This window comes from Carettochelys insculpta, chromosome 7 (assembly GCF_033958435.1).
Source record: "Carettochelys insculpta isolate YL-2023 chromosome 7, ASM3395843v1, whole genome shotgun sequence".
In the NCBI taxonomy this organism is placed as follows: Eukaryota; Metazoa; Chordata; order Testudines; family Carettochelyidae; genus Carettochelys; species Carettochelys insculpta.
The window spans coordinates 67,339,947-67,357,777 of record NC_134143.1 but is presented as its reverse complement, the minus strand read 5'-3'; the positions used below and the strand labels follow the sequence as shown (position 1 = coordinate 67,357,777).

Sequence of the window (17,831 nt, the reverse complement as noted above, 5' to 3'; positions counted from 1 at the left end):
ATTTCTCTTTTGCAGCCTAACTGCCAGAGGCAGGTTGCCAGGGCACTCCTAAATCCCTGCATTCCTGGGCACGTTTGCTTTCTTGAGGCCTGGTCTGATGAAATGGAGTCTCGGGCCAGTTGTTGCCTTGGGAAGTGACACATTTAACAGTTGCCTGAGAAAATCTTGGCGTTTCCCCTGCAGGTGAATTATGAGTTATTTAAGCTCCAAAACAACTGAATTCCACCTCTCCACCTCCCGCCAGGGACACTTACAGTAGAGTAAGAGTGGGCAGAGGGTAGGACTTCATAGGAGACAACCGTTCAAACCACTTACCGACAGTTGGAGCACTCTGGGCCTGTGACAAATGAATAGGAGGCTTTCGACCCAAGGACAAACGGTCTATTTGTCCGGAAAAGCTTAGCTAGTGACGGGCCTGCTGCCACTCTTCAGTGCCAAGCTCAGGTCATGGTTCTTGACTGAACAGCGCTGCCTCAGGGGAATTTTTCTCGGTGAAAATTAAGCACTGGCACCTCGTGGGATATTTTAACAGGAAGGGCAACAGAAAACTTGACAGCTAGTCAGAGAACGCCTCCAGCTTGCGAGGCCCCTTACTTGCTATCAACACTGAGCCAGTGCCAGCGCTGAGGTAAATTGGCATTGTGCCAATGAGATGGCATTGTCCCAGCTTGCACCATATGCTGCTATTGGGGGCTAAGCAAAACTACCCCTTAATTTCAACAGGTATGACATTGGGATCCCTTCAGGGGCAACTGAGAGAGGTGTCCCCTCCCCCCACCATATTGTAACACACGTCGGGCCCCACATTCTCAGTGCCCCAACACACAGATGTCCTCAGGCAGGGGTCAGCAACCTTTCCAAGGCAGAATGCCGAAATCTGACCTTTTGACCTCTATGTATGGTCCCAGTGCCGGTGATACTTTTTCAAGTCACTAATCATCCTCCTTGCAACAGCTGCATTAATAAATAAATTAAGAGGCAGAGCTTTACCATTTCGGTGGTGGTCGGTGGCCTTAGCTCACCTTTTGTTAATCCACGGGCAGCGTAGCTGTGAGCACGTTCGCAGTTGTATGGGGCAGTAGAGGAGGGGCTGAGCTCCTGTGTGCCACTCTTGGCACCTGGGCCACAGGTTGCTGACCCCTGTCCTAAGGTGTTGTGCGGTAAGGTACCACATGTAACTGGTGAAAGGCGGGTCCCAGACATCAAGTGCTGCATGGACAGGCTGTGTACAGAGCACCATGGCTGCATGCTGGAAGTACATCTGTAAAATGCCTCTGGGCAGCAATGCATAAAGCCCACCAGCCCTGGACAAAGGAACGTGTATTCACCCGTCTGACCAGCTTGAGGACCGCCAGAGGACAATGCAAGCGCATTTACAGAGAGCCATCGAGCTGAAGTGGAGGAGATGCTGCCTCACCAATGCTTGTGTATAAGTCACAGTGATGAACTAGAAAAGCCCATCGACACTCCATAGCTCGGCGGGGCTCTGCCTCATGACCAGACCCAGCCAGTTAGGATGAGGGCCCAAGCGTACACGGCAGAGACCGTCCCACTTAGGAAAGGTGCTCTAATATTGTTATTAGCACAGGCAGCAAACGTACAAATATGCAAACACAATGAAGTAGCCAGAGATGAGAGAGAATAGTCAAAATGTCCCACATTGGGGCAGTCCCACCATCCATGTGGGAAAAGCCTGATGCGTTTGTTGTCACCTTGGTTTTGTCTCAGACATGTAGGCTGAGGGACAGCTTTTAGATTGGGTTGTGCTGACTCCTGCTATGTCTAATGCAGAGTCCATTCGGGTTCAGTCCCTGTTCCTTCTAACAGAGAGAAAGCCATGCTAGTCTATATACTATCAAAACAAAAAAGCAGTAAAGTAGCACTTTAAAGACTAACAAAATAATTTATTAGATGAGCTTTCGTGGGACAGACCCACTTTTTCAGACCATAGCCAGACCAGAACAGACTCAATATTTAAGGCACAGAGAACCAAAAATAGTAACCAAGGTTGACAAATCAGAAAAAAATTACCAAGGTGAGCAAATCAGAGAGCAGAGGGGCTCAGGGGGGATTCAAGAATTAGATTAAGCAAAGTATGCAAAAGAGCCCTTATAGTGTCCCAGAAAATTCACATCCCGGTTCAAACCACGTGATAATGTGTCGAATTTGAATATGAAACAGAGTTCAGCAGCCTCTCTTTCCAAAGCAGTGTGAAAATTCTTCTTCAGTAAGACACAAACTCTTAAGTCATTAACAGAAAGGCCCACTCCATTAAAATGTTGACTAACTGGTTTGTGGATCAGGAGTGTTTTGATGTCTGTTTTGTGCCCATTAACTCTTCGTCTGAGAGAGTATGAAGTCTGTCCAATATACAAAGCATCTGGGCATTGTCGGCACATGATGGCATATATGATGTTCGTTGAGGAACATGAGAATGTGCCCGTGATTCTGTGACTAACCTGGTTAGGTCCAGTGATGGTATCTCCAGAATAGATAATGTGGACAAAGCTGGCAGCGGGCTTTGTTGCAAGGAAGAGTCCCAGGACTGGTGTTCCTGCGGTATAGACTGTGGCTGTTGGTGAGAATCCTCATAAGATCAGGAGGTTGTCTGTAGGAGAGAACAGGCCTGTCACCTAGGGCCTTCTGGAGTGTGGCATCCTGATTAAGGATAGGTTGTAGGTCTTTAATAATGCATTGCACTGGTTTGAGTTGGGGGCTGTAGGTAATGATCAGTGGTGTTCTGTTCTTGGCTTTTTTGGGCCTATCTTGGAGTAGCTGGTCTCTAGGTATTCATCTGGCCCTGTAGAGTTGCTTTATTATTCCTCCTGGTGGGTAATTCAGGTTTATGAATATTTGGTAAGGATCTTGTAGTTTTTGGTCTCTGTCAGTAGGATCAGAGCAAATGAGAATGTATCTCAAGACTTGACCGTAAACGATGGATCATGTTGTGCATGCAGGATGGAAGCTAGAAGCATGTAGGTAAGTGTAGCAGTCAGTGGGTTTCCACTAGAGAGTGGTATTTATCAGACCTTCAGTGATTTGTACTGTAGTGTCCAGGAAATGTATCTCTCACGTGGAGTATTTGAGGCATAAGTTGATGGTGGGGTGCAGATTGTTGAAGTCCCTGTGGACTATTCCTTCTAGTTTACCTCTCGACAAGGGTCGCACTGACCTTCTCCCATAGGGAAGGATATGATTCTGTCCTAGTCACAGACTCTGAGACTTTCCAGTATCTTGGTGGTGTTTTCTGGGGTGGGGCAGGAGCAGCTGTCAGCCTGAATGAAAGCAGCGGCTCTGATGGGGTGAGCACACCTCGGGCTGGAGCAGGTCCAAGCCCTCGGCAAGCTCTGTCTGTTCCTCCGATCCCTTCAGGGTATTTTTAGTAAACACGAGGAACAGGTTGTGGACTTACAGGAAGTTTTGTTCAATGCCCACGACCTGTCCCTTTTACTAAAAATAGCCAGGGCAGACTCTCAGCCACACCCACAGCTTACTGGGCCTCTCATCTCAGGCTTATCAGCACATTCAGCAGTTAGTGTCGCTGGCATTCTTGTGAGCAGACACCTCCTGATGCTCCTAGTGGAAAACAGCTAAAGCTGATACCCAGTGGCAGCTTGTAGTTAACCCTCAGCAGTGTAGCAACACTGACTGACAACCTCACCCTGTGCTTTGGAGCAGGGTAGGCAAATACAGCCTGTGGGGCTAAATTCAGCCCACCAAACTTTTGAATCTTGCCCGCCACCATCCCGCAGCCCAACAAAACCCTGGGGCTGGCTCCCTGCCCGCTACGTCATCCACACGCTGCTCAAAGCACCTGGCTGCCTAGGCCATGTGTGCCTCTGCACACTGCGTGCCCCTTGGCGTGGGCTTCACGTGCTCCCCCCGACCCCCAGCACAACCTGGCAGACCCCATTGGTCAGAAACTGACCAACGGGCACTGCCTGAGCTGTGCCTGCAGAACAGGCACTATGTGGAGGGTTCCCACCCCGCCCAAGGATGCGCAGTACAGACACACACATGGCCACAACAGCTAGCCTCTTTGAACAAGCAGAAGGCGTGGCAGGAAGGGAGCCTGCCCAAGGGGGCTGCTGGCCAGGGGCCACTGGGTAGAACCTCTACCCGGAAGCCCACCCTGACCCCCTCAAATTCCCTTCCCCAGATCACAGCCCAAACCGCCGTACCTGTCCCTGCACTCCTGCCCCAGGTCACAACCCCCTCCCAGATGCTGCACCCCCTCCCGTACCTCAAGCACCTGCTCAGGTCACAACCCAAACTCTCTGCGCCTCCTCCTATACCTCTGCCCTGGTCACAATCCCTAGGCAGACCCTGTACCCCCCACACCCCAAACCTAAGCCCCAGGTCACAACCCTCTCTTTCACCCAAACTCCCTCTCAGACCCCACACCCTATCCTGCAGCCCAGCCCCGACCCTGAGCTCCCTTCTGCACCCACCCACCATCCCAAACCCCACCACACCTCCTCCATTAGCATCATAGAAGAGTGTGGCCCCCTGACCACTTACCACATTCTTGGAGTGGCTCCCTATCAAAAATTATCGCCCACCCCTGCTATAGTCCCATATGAGTAACTCCTGTCAAGTTGTCAGGCCCTTGTCCTTAGGATGGCTAAGATATTGTCTTCTCAAGGTTGCGACCGTAGCCCTTTTGCATTATTACCTTAATCCATACATGTGCCTTACCTGTCTATACCTATAGACTACAGCAAAGGCAGTTTAACGCTCACACCGGCAGAAATAATCAGCACCCGAGGAAGCTTTCCTGACTCTTGATGCAGAGATATTGGGTGGTATAAGGGAAGCAAAAGGATATTTTGGCCATGCAAGAGGGATGAATTCCCATCAGTGCAGGACAAGAGACGCACCTCATTCTTGGCCATAGTATTTAACCTTTGGTAGACTTCTATCAGTGAGAAGGCTCCTTGTCTGTCTTCCTACTAATGGAACTTAAGAGAGAAGGTAAAGAAGCAGCATTTGATCAACTGAAGCCAAGGAGTTGGCAGGAACTAGCTAATGCAGATTAGAATCCAAGCAGGGCTCCCCTAGGAACCTTATTTTGGGACAGTGTAGCAATTACCAGTGCCTAGGATCTTCATTTTACATCTCAGTCTTTAGTCTTTCAGGAGCAGCTGGCTCTGAACTGGCATAGCGCTGATCAGGAGAAAGCATGCTGCCTACTTCAGCTCCCAAGATCATTGCTTTCCCCTGCAGGGTTTCCCCTAAAAGTGTCTCATCCCGCTGTTGATCTGGCTTAGTTTCTGAGATCAGCCAAGCTCTCTCAACCTGAGGCCATGTGGCTGCAGGCATGGAACTTGTACCAATCTGATCATTTATTCCCAGCTGTTCACAAGTTACTTCGGATGACAGTTAACACAGATTCGTCTCCACGCGATAATTTGTTGAGAAAGCGGTTGTACAGCCTTTGGGCCTATCATATCATTGGTCAGTTACTTGGAACAGCAGCACTCAGAAAAGGGAAGCAAAACATTTCTCACCCAGGATTATAACAGCACTAAAACTGTGCACACAAGGAATAAAAAAAACCAAACCCAACAATGATTTACCCTGAAATATTATCTCAACCTTACGGGGACACAATCAAGATAAAAGTTATACTTGGAAAAAAACACTCTTCTGAGTTTTTATCCCTTGTATAAAGACAATTTAAAAATCTCGGTGGCTGGCTTTGTTACTGTTTGTTTTTCCATTTTGGCTTTTTCCTCAGCTTGGATTGTGTAAAGAGGTGACCAGTCAGTTTCATTGTCTCTTTCTACTCAGTTTCATTTGCAGGTTCTCAAGCACCTGCACTGCTGAGGGATATTTAAACAAACTTTATGCCATTAAACTTGGCTTAGTGACTGTTTTCACTTTAAAAAAAATTACAGAAATACATTTGAACTACAATCAGTTAGCAGCAACTCGTCACCGTCAATTCCATCATCTGGATGGAAAAACCTGCAGTGTTCATGCAGTTTTTAAGGGAGATTTAAGAATTTTTGTTTCCATAAAGAGGCTGGAACATTACTTCAAGCGCTTTAGTGAATACATTAGCAGACTATCCTTACGCATTATCTGCCCAACTCTGACTTCACTGCAATAAATGTTGAGCAATAGGATTTTACATGAGGCAATGTACAAATGGGTTGTGGAGGATGGCATTTTTTTTCTCCATCTTGGGGACAGGGTACTTGTGCATAATGATTATCTGCAGCCTATTGTTTAGCCACGAGATGGCTCTGTGCGTTGTACTGAGGCCCAAACAGAGCAATTCTCTGGTAAACAAAGAGATTGAGCTGGAATTTGAGCTATGTGCAAACCTTTTTGGTATGCGTCCACCTGTTTAGCTGTCTTCCTTAAACACCTAGTATAAGAGGGCTATGTTTCTATTAACTGTATTCTCATATACTGCACAAATGGACACCATATCAGTAGACATATACCTTCCCACAGGCTATAGTATTTGTATCAGCCATGGCTCGGCTGACACAAACCTCCATATGATTTTGTCTGTAATCCTGTGCAGAAATCTGCCACAGAGCAGAGCACTCCTATCATCTTTCTTAACATCTGTCCCACCTCCAAGTACAGGAAAAGGTGTATTTACATATTTCAAGCAAGGTTTGTCCAGGGTGGGTGAGGATGGGGCATGGCTCTGAATTTAAAGGCTAATCAAATCAGTTACACCACTGACAGAGACCAAAGGAACTGGAGGCAATGGAACAAATCAGAATGCTGAAGATTTTATTAGCTGATCAGAAACATAGGCTCAATGGCATAACAGTTAACATCAGCAGTGTATTGGCAACTGGAACCCAAGAATTTAAAACCACCGTATCTTCACAGTCGTCAACCCAAATATATAAAACACTCCTGTATTGTCTCCTCAAATTACTGTTACGGGAAGGTCCAGATTTGAAAAGCAGAAGATTTCATACCTGACATTCTGCACGTTATCAGAAAAATTGGTCCCAGACAGAATGCTCCTGTCCCGTCACCCCCAAAGGAAAACAAAAGCTAAAGACAAAGCCCCCTTCCTGCCACTATTCCCAAATGGATATCGAAGGCTCTTCCTCAAGCCGTGTCTGTTTTTCAAAATGGGAGTGGGGGAGGGAGCATGTTAAGGTTGGATGATTCTAACTGTAACTATTAAAAAAAAAATTGGTCTTAACACATTCTCGTGATGGGCTCCGTCTCCCTGATCAGCCACCGGAGAGCCTCGTGTCGTCCCTGGCTCTTCAGTTCTGCCCCGACCACCTCTCTGCATTTCCGATGGTAATCGTTCACCCAGTCGCACTGGAGAAAGGGGTGGGGCAATGTTTGATGCAAAACAAGAAGAGGAGGAGCAAAAGTTAATCAATTCTTCCTGCACTTTGCATGGGCAACATCACCAGTTCTCAGTGGGGAACTGACCAGGTACTCCTGGGGGGAATTCTACTCTGGCGCATGATAAATGAGCTGCACATATTTTTCATTTATTCCTGAGAAAAAGGCTTCTGCAGAAAGGTTTCTGCACTTCCATCTTTTGTCCACCAGAGGCTTCTGTGGTGATAGACCACAGCAGCTATTCCTGGTGAACCTCAGCCAGGATAGGGAAGACAGCAAGGCAGAGTCTGCCTTCTTCACAGCATCTGCCAGGCCAGGTTAAGGGACAGGGGTTATGGGGAGACAGATTGTAAAGGGTTGTAAGTCAGACGGGATTGATAAAGGCTAGTGAGGAGAACACACATTGGGGCAGGGGCTGAATGGGAGTGGAGGTGCAGGGCCACAAGGCACAGGGGGTGCAAGGCCACATGGTAAAGAGGGAGGGTGTGCAGGGCCACAAGGGAATTTAGGGATTCGGTGTCGCAGTAGAAGTGGAGGGGGACACATGGATGGGGAAGATGTGCCTGACTGAATGGGAGAGACTAGGGCATCAGCCAAGGTCTGCAAAAGGAAAGCTCCCTAACAGTCCCTCCCCAGCCCTCCCCCAAAAAACCATTCCATATTTTTCCCCACACACACCCAACAACCCTCCTTCCCAACAATTACTTCCCTCTCCCTCAGCTCCTCTGTTATTCCTGACCGCTCCCCTCCCAGCCTTCACACTGTTTCTGGAGGTGCTGGAAATATGGTTCTATATTGTACAGTAAAACACCTATTATCTGATATAAGTGAGACCGACGGATGGTCGGATAACCCACAATGTTGGATAATTGGGGTGGGGAGTTTCAGGCTGGGGGCAGCCTCTTCGATACCTGGGCTGGCTTCCACGGAGCAGGCTGCTGGCTGGCACAGGCTGGCTGCTCAGGGTGGGCAGCCAGCTGCTGCAGGGACAGCTCCCCAGGGCGTCTGCCTGCTGTCTGGAGCTGTTTCCCCAGGCCGGCTGCCAGCTCACCGCAGTGGACTGCCAGCTCCCCATAGCTGGCTTGCAACTGTCCAACCTCCAGTTATCCAACATTTCGTATTATCCTACACTGCTCCGGGCAGTGTCAGATAAAATGGAATGTTGGATAAGCAGAGGTCAGGTGATTGAGGTTGTGCTGTTGTTTAAATTAATTATTCAAGAGTTCTGTATGAATTAGCTTAGTAAAGAATCTATTTGTCAAAAAACATTTTCTGAATCTTTTTGTCGTCTGTTTCAGACCTAGTCGCTGAAAGCCTTTTCCAATAAGTAACCAAAAATAATCGAAACTGGGGTGCTTGTGTTGTGTTATTTTGAGAAGGAAAAGAAATAAAGAAGAACTTTAATGAATTTGAAAATATTATGGGCAGAATTTTTAAGTTTTTGCTGCAGAATTATTGTTGGCTTGGTATAAAATTGCCCCAGAAGTAATCAGTTCACCAGAGCAAAGGGGAAAAGGGCCAGGCCCACTTATTCAGCAATGGTGTAATCTGGAGTGTCAAACCTGGGGCATCTAGGACCAAATTTTTACAGGTGCTGAGGCTCCTCCCTTTGCCTTCAGTTGGATCTATGGCTACTTTAGCATCTCTAAAGATGAGTGCCTCCAACAGGGCACCCCAAAACTCAGTGGCCACTTTCTAATACTTGGGCCTGCAAGCCCTACACTCATTACACACACACCTTGAACAGGAGTAGGTATGGGTGATCCTTTTGGACACAGGCTGATGAAGATACCACATGGAACACGCATTCAGGAAGGGAATGAGGGCAGGGCTACTGGTCAGGAAAAGGTAAGGTCAGCAGGAAAATTGGAAATGATATTGGAAAGTGGAGAGGGGGTGGTCTAAGTTTGGAGAGACAACACGATAGAAGAGCTGAATCAAAGGAAACAAAGTGGTTAGGGCCGTGATAGGGCTGCAGGTAGACTAGGGAGTAAGAAGAGAGGAAAACAGAGATCAGTTTAGGTGAGTTACCAAAGTCACATCCCCGTCAGAAGAAAGGCAGCAACTGAGAGACAAAGGGAAGTCCAGGAACTTTTGGCCCTTGAGAATGGGTCTGCCCCCCGCCATCTACCACTTCCCTTACCTCTTTTTGTGTCAGCAAAGAGACACTGATCATTTTAGTCTGGATCGGAACCAGCGTCAATGGCTCAAAAGTCAGGCTCCCTCTGTTATTGAAGTTGTACTGCAAAGGAATGAGGCAAGACATCCTTAGTCACTGCAAACTGCACCAGCCGGGGAGGAATGTTCTGTACAACATGTCCAACCTGCGTTTGGAGCAGCTCACGTGTAGCAGAGAAGGGAAAACATTTGTCTGGCACGTTCCAAATACAGCAGAGCCTAAGGCAAAGCTCACTGACATCAATGGACGTCTTCTTGTGGGCTCCAATGGGCTTTAGACCAGACCCTACAAACCCAAACCTGAGACCGACTTGTACAGGGGCAGCTCCCTGGTGTTGCTCAGTTTTGCATTTCTAGTGACAGTTTGTCCTGAGAAATGTGGCATACAATTAAAAGATCCTTTTTAAAAATCACTTCTGTTTAATGAGAGCATAATCCACCCAACCAGGCAGGTTTCGGTTTCCAAGCAGACTATGTTGGTTCTGCCCCAGCTGAAGCCTTTACCATGTCTAGGATTCTACAGCTGGGGAGACCCAGGAGCTTTACAGCTGTCCTGCACCTTGCAGTGACCCAAAGGGGCAGGAATGCAGAGTCTCTGGGGCAGAGAGAGGATATTTAAGAGGATTCTTCTGCACAGACTTTAACCTTGCCTGACCTTTTCTAGTGAGCTGTGCAGATCACAGCAGCAGCATCGTCCTCTTTATATTTACAGGACCATAATAGCACTCAGTCCGTCATTAAGTCCTTGTACATTTTCGCAGAGTGGAGCACTTGTAGGTGCAGTTACCCAGTCCCATGAGAAAATGAGAGCAGTGGGTACAACTGCCTGCACCGCTGGCCTGCTTCCAGCTCCAGGCTTTTCATTCAAAACCCACGACACACTCATGTTTGTACAACCACCGACTCACAGAAAAGTGCTAAGGTGCTTCCTGAGCACGCTCAGAAGTCGCTCACCTTGGTTTTGACAGGAATCACAAGAACCACATTTTCTATTCGGATCCCAAAAGACTCATCTTCATAATACCCAGGCTCTGCAGAGACAGACAATAATCAGCCCACCGCAGCCACGCAGCACATTTATCACAACAGACGAATTTCCTACTGGGGCTTTCATTCCTCTACAGAGCTAAATTGTCTAGACATCTGGCACCCACAGAGACGAGCAAATTTCCCATTCTGCCTAATCTGTAAACACAGTCCACGTCAGGGGACAGGCTGAGTTCTCACAGCTTAGGCCATCACCTTCCACCCTCCAGAGAAGAGCACAAAGTGTGTGTCACATCTATTCGAATCACCAGAATATTGCAAATACTCTAGTGATCCAAGCAAAAAAATCCCACCGCCTTTGTCTACAGAGCCATCCATTTAAGGATCTCAACATAACGAACTTGGATGAATGTAGTCCCCCGCTAAATGTTATTAGCCCCATATTTTGCCACTGGGGGAAAAGACACACAAAGGTTAAACAACTGCTCCAAGGTCAGAGGCCCTGCAAGTCCTGCTGCTCGTTCCTATGCAAGTATCAGAGGGGGAGCCATGTTAGTCTGCATCCGTAAAAACAATGCAAGGTCCTGGGGCAATTTATAGATGAACAGATTTATCAGAGAATAAGCTTTCAAGGGCAAAGACCCATTTGGTCAGATGCATGTCACGTATATCATGACACGCACCTGACAAAGTGGGTCTTTGCCCACAGAAGCTTATGCTCTGATAAATCTGTTAGCCTATAAGGTGCCACAGGACTATTCGTTATTCCTATGCAATCACCGTAAGATCATCCTTTCCCTAAAGGATGGGGAAAATATGTCCTAGGTTCTGGTTTACTTCTCATGGTTTGCCAGCAATAGCTCCACTGACTTTAACAATTACATTGGTGTAAACCAGGAGGAACTAAGAGCAGAATCAGGCCTATAATATCACACTAGAAAGATGGAGTCTTCAGACACCCGGGCGCAGGTATAACCAGACGGGGTCTCCCTCTAGGTATCTTAAACAAGAAATTATTTGGCAAGTGGAAAGCAGGAAACATCCCCACAACCCCACTCTTTTTCAGAGTTGCACCCTAAGCAGCTTGTTAACCTAGCTGTCTTCATCTAACTACAGAATAGAGTCAAGGACACTAAATACCATCAGACAGGATCATGCCAGCTTCCAGCGGTTCATCGGCAAAGGTTTTGTAGCTGATGCCGCATGGACCCTCGTGGACATTTAGGAAACACCCAACGCCGTGTCCTGTGCCATGCAGGTAATCCAAACCACTGTCCCATAATGCAGAGCGGGCAAAGGAATCAAGAAGGTGACCTGCAAGCCAGCAAGAGAGATGTTTACAGCAGGCCACCAGCTGGACAATGTCAGTCTTTGACATTTATGCCTGCAGATCTTACCACGGGATACTGGAGTGTGCATGAAAGAGAACCAAGTCCACAGCTAAGTACAAGTTATCAAACAGACCTGTCATGGGGTATGCTGGCTCTTTAAGGAAAAGAGGAATGGCTTCCAAAGTCTCACTGAAAGGCTCTGTGGGACAGCAAAAGCAGATGCAGGAAGAACAGAAGTGGTCCTGGAGGAAGACTGATTCTTGGGGAGGAAGGATGACTGTTTCTTTAAGTGTCTGAGGTCAGAGGTTTTGTGGGTGGGGAGGTAAGGCTCCCCTCTCCTCCCCATCAATCAATCACCCAATCATTCAAGACAAAAGCCCTGTAGGGGGGATAAAATGCTCCTCGTTCTCATTCTGTAGAGGTGGCAATGCAAAGGAGATGTCTGCCACTACAGCTTCTATGCTGGGAGGAAAAGGACTGAGGCAGAGCACCCTTTTCCCACACTGGAGAAGATACAGAAACACCCTGACCCCCCAGAAGAACACTGGAAGGACTTTGGTTATCAGCATGTTTGCATGGGAGGTAATTTCATTGTGACAGATCTTTGTGGCCAACCTAGCGGGAGCTGGACCAGGTAACTATAAAGGGCCTGCTGGAGACCGAACGTCTCAGGGCAGTGAGACCACCACAAACTCCATCATGGGCAGCACGCCAAGCCTCTTCTCAGCTCCAGAATTCATGACTTGAGGTCCCCTAGGCTTTCAGAACTGGTTCTGTCTCAGGCAAACAACCCCCAGCAGTCCCAGAGTATCTAGAGGCTGACTGGCCCCTGGAGCATGCATGGATTCAGAGGCAGGCGTTCTAGGTACAGTGGACACAGAAGAACAGGGAGTGGGATTAAGAGGACAAAACAGCCTTCCCTCACCAGGGTACACACACCTAATCATTCCACAGAACACCATATGGGGGCTTAACTGCAATATGACAGCATCCGAGCAACAATCTGACCTCTATCTGCAATGCATCAGAAATGCAAACAGAGCCCAACTGGAAAAGAAGCATCTTTGTTGGGTATCTTACCTGGCACAGAGTAAAACTGCAAGGAACTGGCTGCTCTGTGTGTGTGCGTGTGTGTGTGCACGTGCGCGCAGCCACTCCCCTCTACTGGATGGAATAAGAGTATCTTATTTATTAGCCAGAGGTCCTATACTGCCAACCCAATGAGATTCTCTTTTAGCCTGAAATGAACACTACTGCCTTTGATACTGGTGACCAGAGATCTCTGCTTCCTAAGCCTGTGGTCACATTATTCAGTACCCAGACAACTGTAAAGTCCTAGGTGGCCAGTGCTTTGTTATAATGCCACTCAGCAGTGAAAATATTACACCTGTAGATACAAATTCCCTTTACTGGTCTCCAAAGAGTTTGATTGCCAAGTGGTGTTAAAGGAGCTGGTTGGATGAATATGATGCAATGTTAACGGTTACACAGAGTCACAACTGAAGTCGAGATTTCTGTGTCTGCCAACTACATTTGTGTTTGTCACACACACCATTCTTTGGAAAGGTCAGGATTCTCCAAACACCTCATGTGATGGGCGCCCGGGGGACTCCGAACAACCTGCAGCTGAAGAACTCAGTGCAACAAATCAAGGGACCAACCTTTGGTTCCATTAGGGAAGATGGCCGCACTCACAGCTATGTGACCCTTCAGGACGTAGGTGAAGCACTCCTGACAATGAAAAGCACCCCATGAGTAACATGAAGATAAAAGAGCAACCTCCATTCTCCCTCTGAAAATAGGATTTCATATTCTAGGTCATCAGCTAAAAGCCTTAACATAGGTGACGCTAAAGCAAAGTAGGAGGACAAAGACTCAGAGCAAGAGACTTCAAAGTGACTGAACTAAATCCTTCCGAACAGGTTGTGGTAGATCCCCATCTCAACACCATTTTTTTCCAATAGTAGACCGAAAAAAAAAAAAAAAAACTTTTAACCGGATACAGTGGCAAAGAACAAGGAGACATCCCTTCCAATCCTATGCCTTCAGTGTATTGGAAATAGCTCTCCCATGATTTGAAAGACAAGGAGAAAGTGATGTATTGCACCCATATGGCAATGTACATACCATGTCCACTGTAATTTTAAGATGTTCTATTTTATGAACTTTTTGATTATAGGAGAGCTTCAATAGTTCATAAAACAGTTTGCAAAACAGAGGATCAACTGTAAGTACCTGGAGAGACAGATAGTCCTGGTATAAATGCTAAGGTGCATTCATTTTAACTAAAATTGAGATTGACCTCAAGAGGTCATCAAATCCAGTCCCCTACACTCATGGCAGGACCAAACACCATCTAGACGATCCCTGACAGCTGTTTGGAGACTTCTAAGAGCAAGTTAGACAATGATGGCGACTCCACAAACTCCCTAGGCAATTTAGTCCAGTGCTTAACCACCCCGATAACAGTTTGGAAGTTTTTCCTAATGTCCAACCTAAACCTCCATTGCTGCAATTTAAGCCCATTATTTCTCCCATCATCAGAGATTTAGAAGAACAGTTCGTCTCCCTCCTCCTTGTAACAACTTTTTAGGTACCTGAAAACTGTTATCATGTCCCCTCTTAATCTTTCCTTTTCCAGCCTAAACAAAGCCAATTCTTTTAATTCTCCCTCATAGGTCACAGTTTATAGACCTTTACTCATTGCTGTTGCTCTTCTCTGGACCCTCTCCAATTTGTCCACCTCTTTCCTGAAATGTGGTGCCCAGACCTGAAAGCATGACTCCAGTTAAGGCCGAATCAGTGCAGACTATAGATGAAAATTACATCTTGTATCTTACTTAAACACTCCTGCTAATACGTCAGTATGATGTTTGCTTTTTATTTTTTTTTTGCAATGGTGTCACATTGCTGACTCATATTTAGCTTGTGGCGCACTATGACCCCTAGATCTCTTTCTGCAATACTCCTTTCTAGACAGCCATTTCCCATTTTGTATGTGTGCAACCAGTTGTTACTTCTTAAATAGAGCACTTTGCATTTGTACTTATTGAAACTCCTCCTATTATCTCAGAGCATTTCCCCAGTTTGTCCAAAGCATTTTGAATTTTAATCCTGTCCTCCAAAGCACTTGCAAACCCTCCCAGCTAGGTATCATCTACAAGAGTTATTAGTGTACTCTCTATGCCATCATCTAAATCATTGATGTAGTTATGAAATTGGACTTGCAGCCGATTCCAGCAGGACCCCACTCATTGCGCCCTTCCAGCATGACTGAGAACCACTGATAACTAATCTCTGGGAATGGTTTTCCAACCGGTTATGCGCCCATTTTATGATGGCTCCATATAGATTGCATTCCCCCATTTGTTTATGAGAAGGTCATATGAGACAGTATCAAAAGCCTTGCTAAAATCAAGCTTGCCAAAATCCCAGTCTGAATTGTTTGATATCAGTTTAAGACTGGCTTTAATAGTATAGACCAATTTTAATTGAGAGTCTCTTCAGTGTGGGACACAAGCCGCCATGGACAACAGGAAGGGGGTTAATAGGCTTCCAAAAAGCTAGTCAATCCACATAGAAAAAAGTGGGAAGGAGTCAGGGTTCCCATGAAAGGGTTTAGAACCCTGCTCAGCTGGGGAAGAAACAGGCAGAGAAAGAGCAAATATGGGATACAGAAGCTGTCTCCATGGGGACTTCAGCTGGCTTAACGACACCGCTCAGGAATAAGTCATTAAATCAATCTAATTTTTTCACGTAGACCAGGTCTAAATCTCAGAACCCCAGAAGGCGCTGGAGGTTGGGTAGAGCAGGGGAAGACCACCAGGGAAACTGAAGCAGCATTTAAGTCAAACCAGTGCAATTCCTTTGCTAGACAAAGTCTTGCTGCAGAGCCTCACCCCCTGAGCGTGGTTATCATAAGGTCAGTTTCCCAGCAAGGTGGTTTGAGTGGTCAGCACATGGCCACTGAAGTTTTCCATGGTGAAAGGCAGATCCTTCTCCTGGTGGGAAGTGTGAATTCCGAGATGGGGGAGGTGCTATTCTTTGTATTTTCTTTGGTTACATTTTGGAGCTTTGAGTTGAACATCTGCATTTTTAATCAGGAATTCTTTCAAGCAAGTCCTCTGGCCTGTACAAGAGGCCAGACTGAATGATCTCAGGGGTCCCTTCTGGCCTCAGAATCTAAGAATCATCCATGACGTTAATGGGTGGTACAAAATGAGCCACTTGGACTCCATAGTTTCTAGGTAGCTTTCTACCACTCAACAATTTTTTCCCATCAAAAACGTGCCTAGCACTAAATGAGCATTTAAATAGCTCTCTAATGCTGTGGGCCTGCTCTCAAAACACAGTATGTCAAATTACCTTTTCATATGCCGACGGGGTGCCGAAATGCATTGTCCGAGTCACATCTGTCGTGCCGTCCCTTTGAAACAGGAGCAAAGTCAGTCACAGAATGCAAGCTCAAATGGAGAGAATACATTCAGACCCAAGAGTACAGCAATGGGGCTATCATTTCCAGTAACTGAATCAAAGCAGGTGTTGATAGGTGACATTCTAGGAAGTCATGCTAGATAATTAGAGTGGTCCCATCTGACTTGATCTATGAGCTCCTGAACACACTGATGCCCCGTATGTAGCAGTATAGTTTGACATTTGAATGTTATCTGCCATCCCAGAGCACTTCCCAAATTACACATCTAGAGTGCCACTAAAATGCAACCAATTCTAGAGTGGACAACTCATGCACAGAATGCTGCAGAATAGCACCGGGAAGGAATCATTATACTTTGTGTGTGTCCAGGGTGATTGCTGAAGCAGATGGAATCCACAGCTGCATTCTTTAAGAAAAGCGGATGCATAAATGATAGCTATTTGGCTGCAACACGACATGTAAATGGTTTTAATACCTACTTTGACTTTGGGATAAATACTTAGAAGCAAGTAATGACTGGGGCTGCCCAGTTTGAAACCCTCTTAAAGAAAGCACTAAAGACTGCACTCTGAAAAAATGAGACCCCATAAGGGATCTCGAGTTTGGCAATCAACTTCAAATCAGCAGCTGCTTTTGAAATGACAGTCCATACACACATTCATTTTACCCTGACCCACACAGGTCATACTCCAAAAACATTCAGGATTTAACTTCTCAGCAGCAGCAAACTCAACTTCTCAGCCCCAGCACTGTGCTAAATACCATCGATGTCTGACTCATATTTTATTCAAGCAGCTGCTTTTCCCTGTGACACTGAAGGAATCATTAATTAATCCGCCGGAGAGAAAAGAACTCATTGTAAAAATCATATCAAAGTATGTTCACGTGCCTACTTTTCAAGGTTCTTTATAGATGATTGCTTACAATAGCTGCAGCTTCAAAGAGACAATTCTTCTCAAAGGACAGATCGAGTTCACCCTGCTCCTTTGATCAACAAAACATCTTTAACCTATTGAGTTAGCATTTGTGAAAGGTCCCAGTGTAACAGATGCAGAGCCACAGGCCACCAATTTGATCTATGAAACAAACACAGCACACACTAGGGTAACAGACTTTCCCAGCAATATGGCTCACAGCTGAGTTCTCTCCAGGGATCAGACAGGAATTCAGTCTCCATAGCTCATCAACAGGCAAACACTAGTTTTCAGAGTGAAGGCACAATGGTACTGCCCTCATCCCTGACATGGCATCCCTCTGTTGACACCATCTTAACATCGGGCAATATGGTCACTTACCCAACATGCCCTTACTATGTTGTTCAGGCTACCTGTAGGGGCAGGTCAGAGGAGGTGTAACTCCCCCACCCCCCCGGCATGCAGGTGGTTGGGAATGAACAGAGCTTAGATTCAGCCCCGCCCCAGGCACCAGCTAGCAGAACTGCGAAGGCTTGGAGGGTGAAGTAACCTGTCGCTGAGCAGGAGCATTAGCAGATAGGCTACCTAAGATCAGTTGTGACATCCCTCCTTTGTCTGTTCCGAAGCAGACACAGCCGCACCACCCAG

The 17,831-nt window shown here is 46.6% G+C and overlaps 1 protein-coding gene across 2 annotated transcripts in view; it reads right to left on the bottom strand.

The window, feature by feature from the left end:
- Positions 1 to 1,930: 1,930 nt before the first annotated feature.
- The window catches only part of XPNPEP1 (X-prolyl aminopeptidase 1), a 58,354-nt gene continuing 42,453 nt past the window's right edge, over positions 1,931 to 17,831 (bottom strand). For both annotated transcript variants that reach the window (XM_074999208.1, XM_074999209.1), the window contains 7 exons: positions 16,200 to 16,260; positions 13,496 to 13,565; positions 11,644 to 11,817; positions 10,471 to 10,547; positions 9,482 to 9,580; positions 7,185 to 7,308; positions 1,931 to 2,608 (listed from right to left, as the gene is read on the bottom strand). In XM_074999208.1, coding sequence (XP_074855309.1) covers positions 2,589 to 2,608; positions 7,185 to 7,308; positions 9,482 to 9,580; positions 10,471 to 10,547; positions 11,644 to 11,817; positions 13,496 to 13,565; positions 16,200 to 16,260 — 625 coding nt within the window. In that variant the 3' untranslated portion in view covers positions 1,931 to 2,588. The remainder of the gene's footprint in view (positions 2,609 to 7,184; positions 7,309 to 9,481; positions 9,581 to 10,470; positions 10,548 to 11,643; positions 11,818 to 13,495; positions 13,566 to 16,199; positions 16,261 to 17,831) is intronic.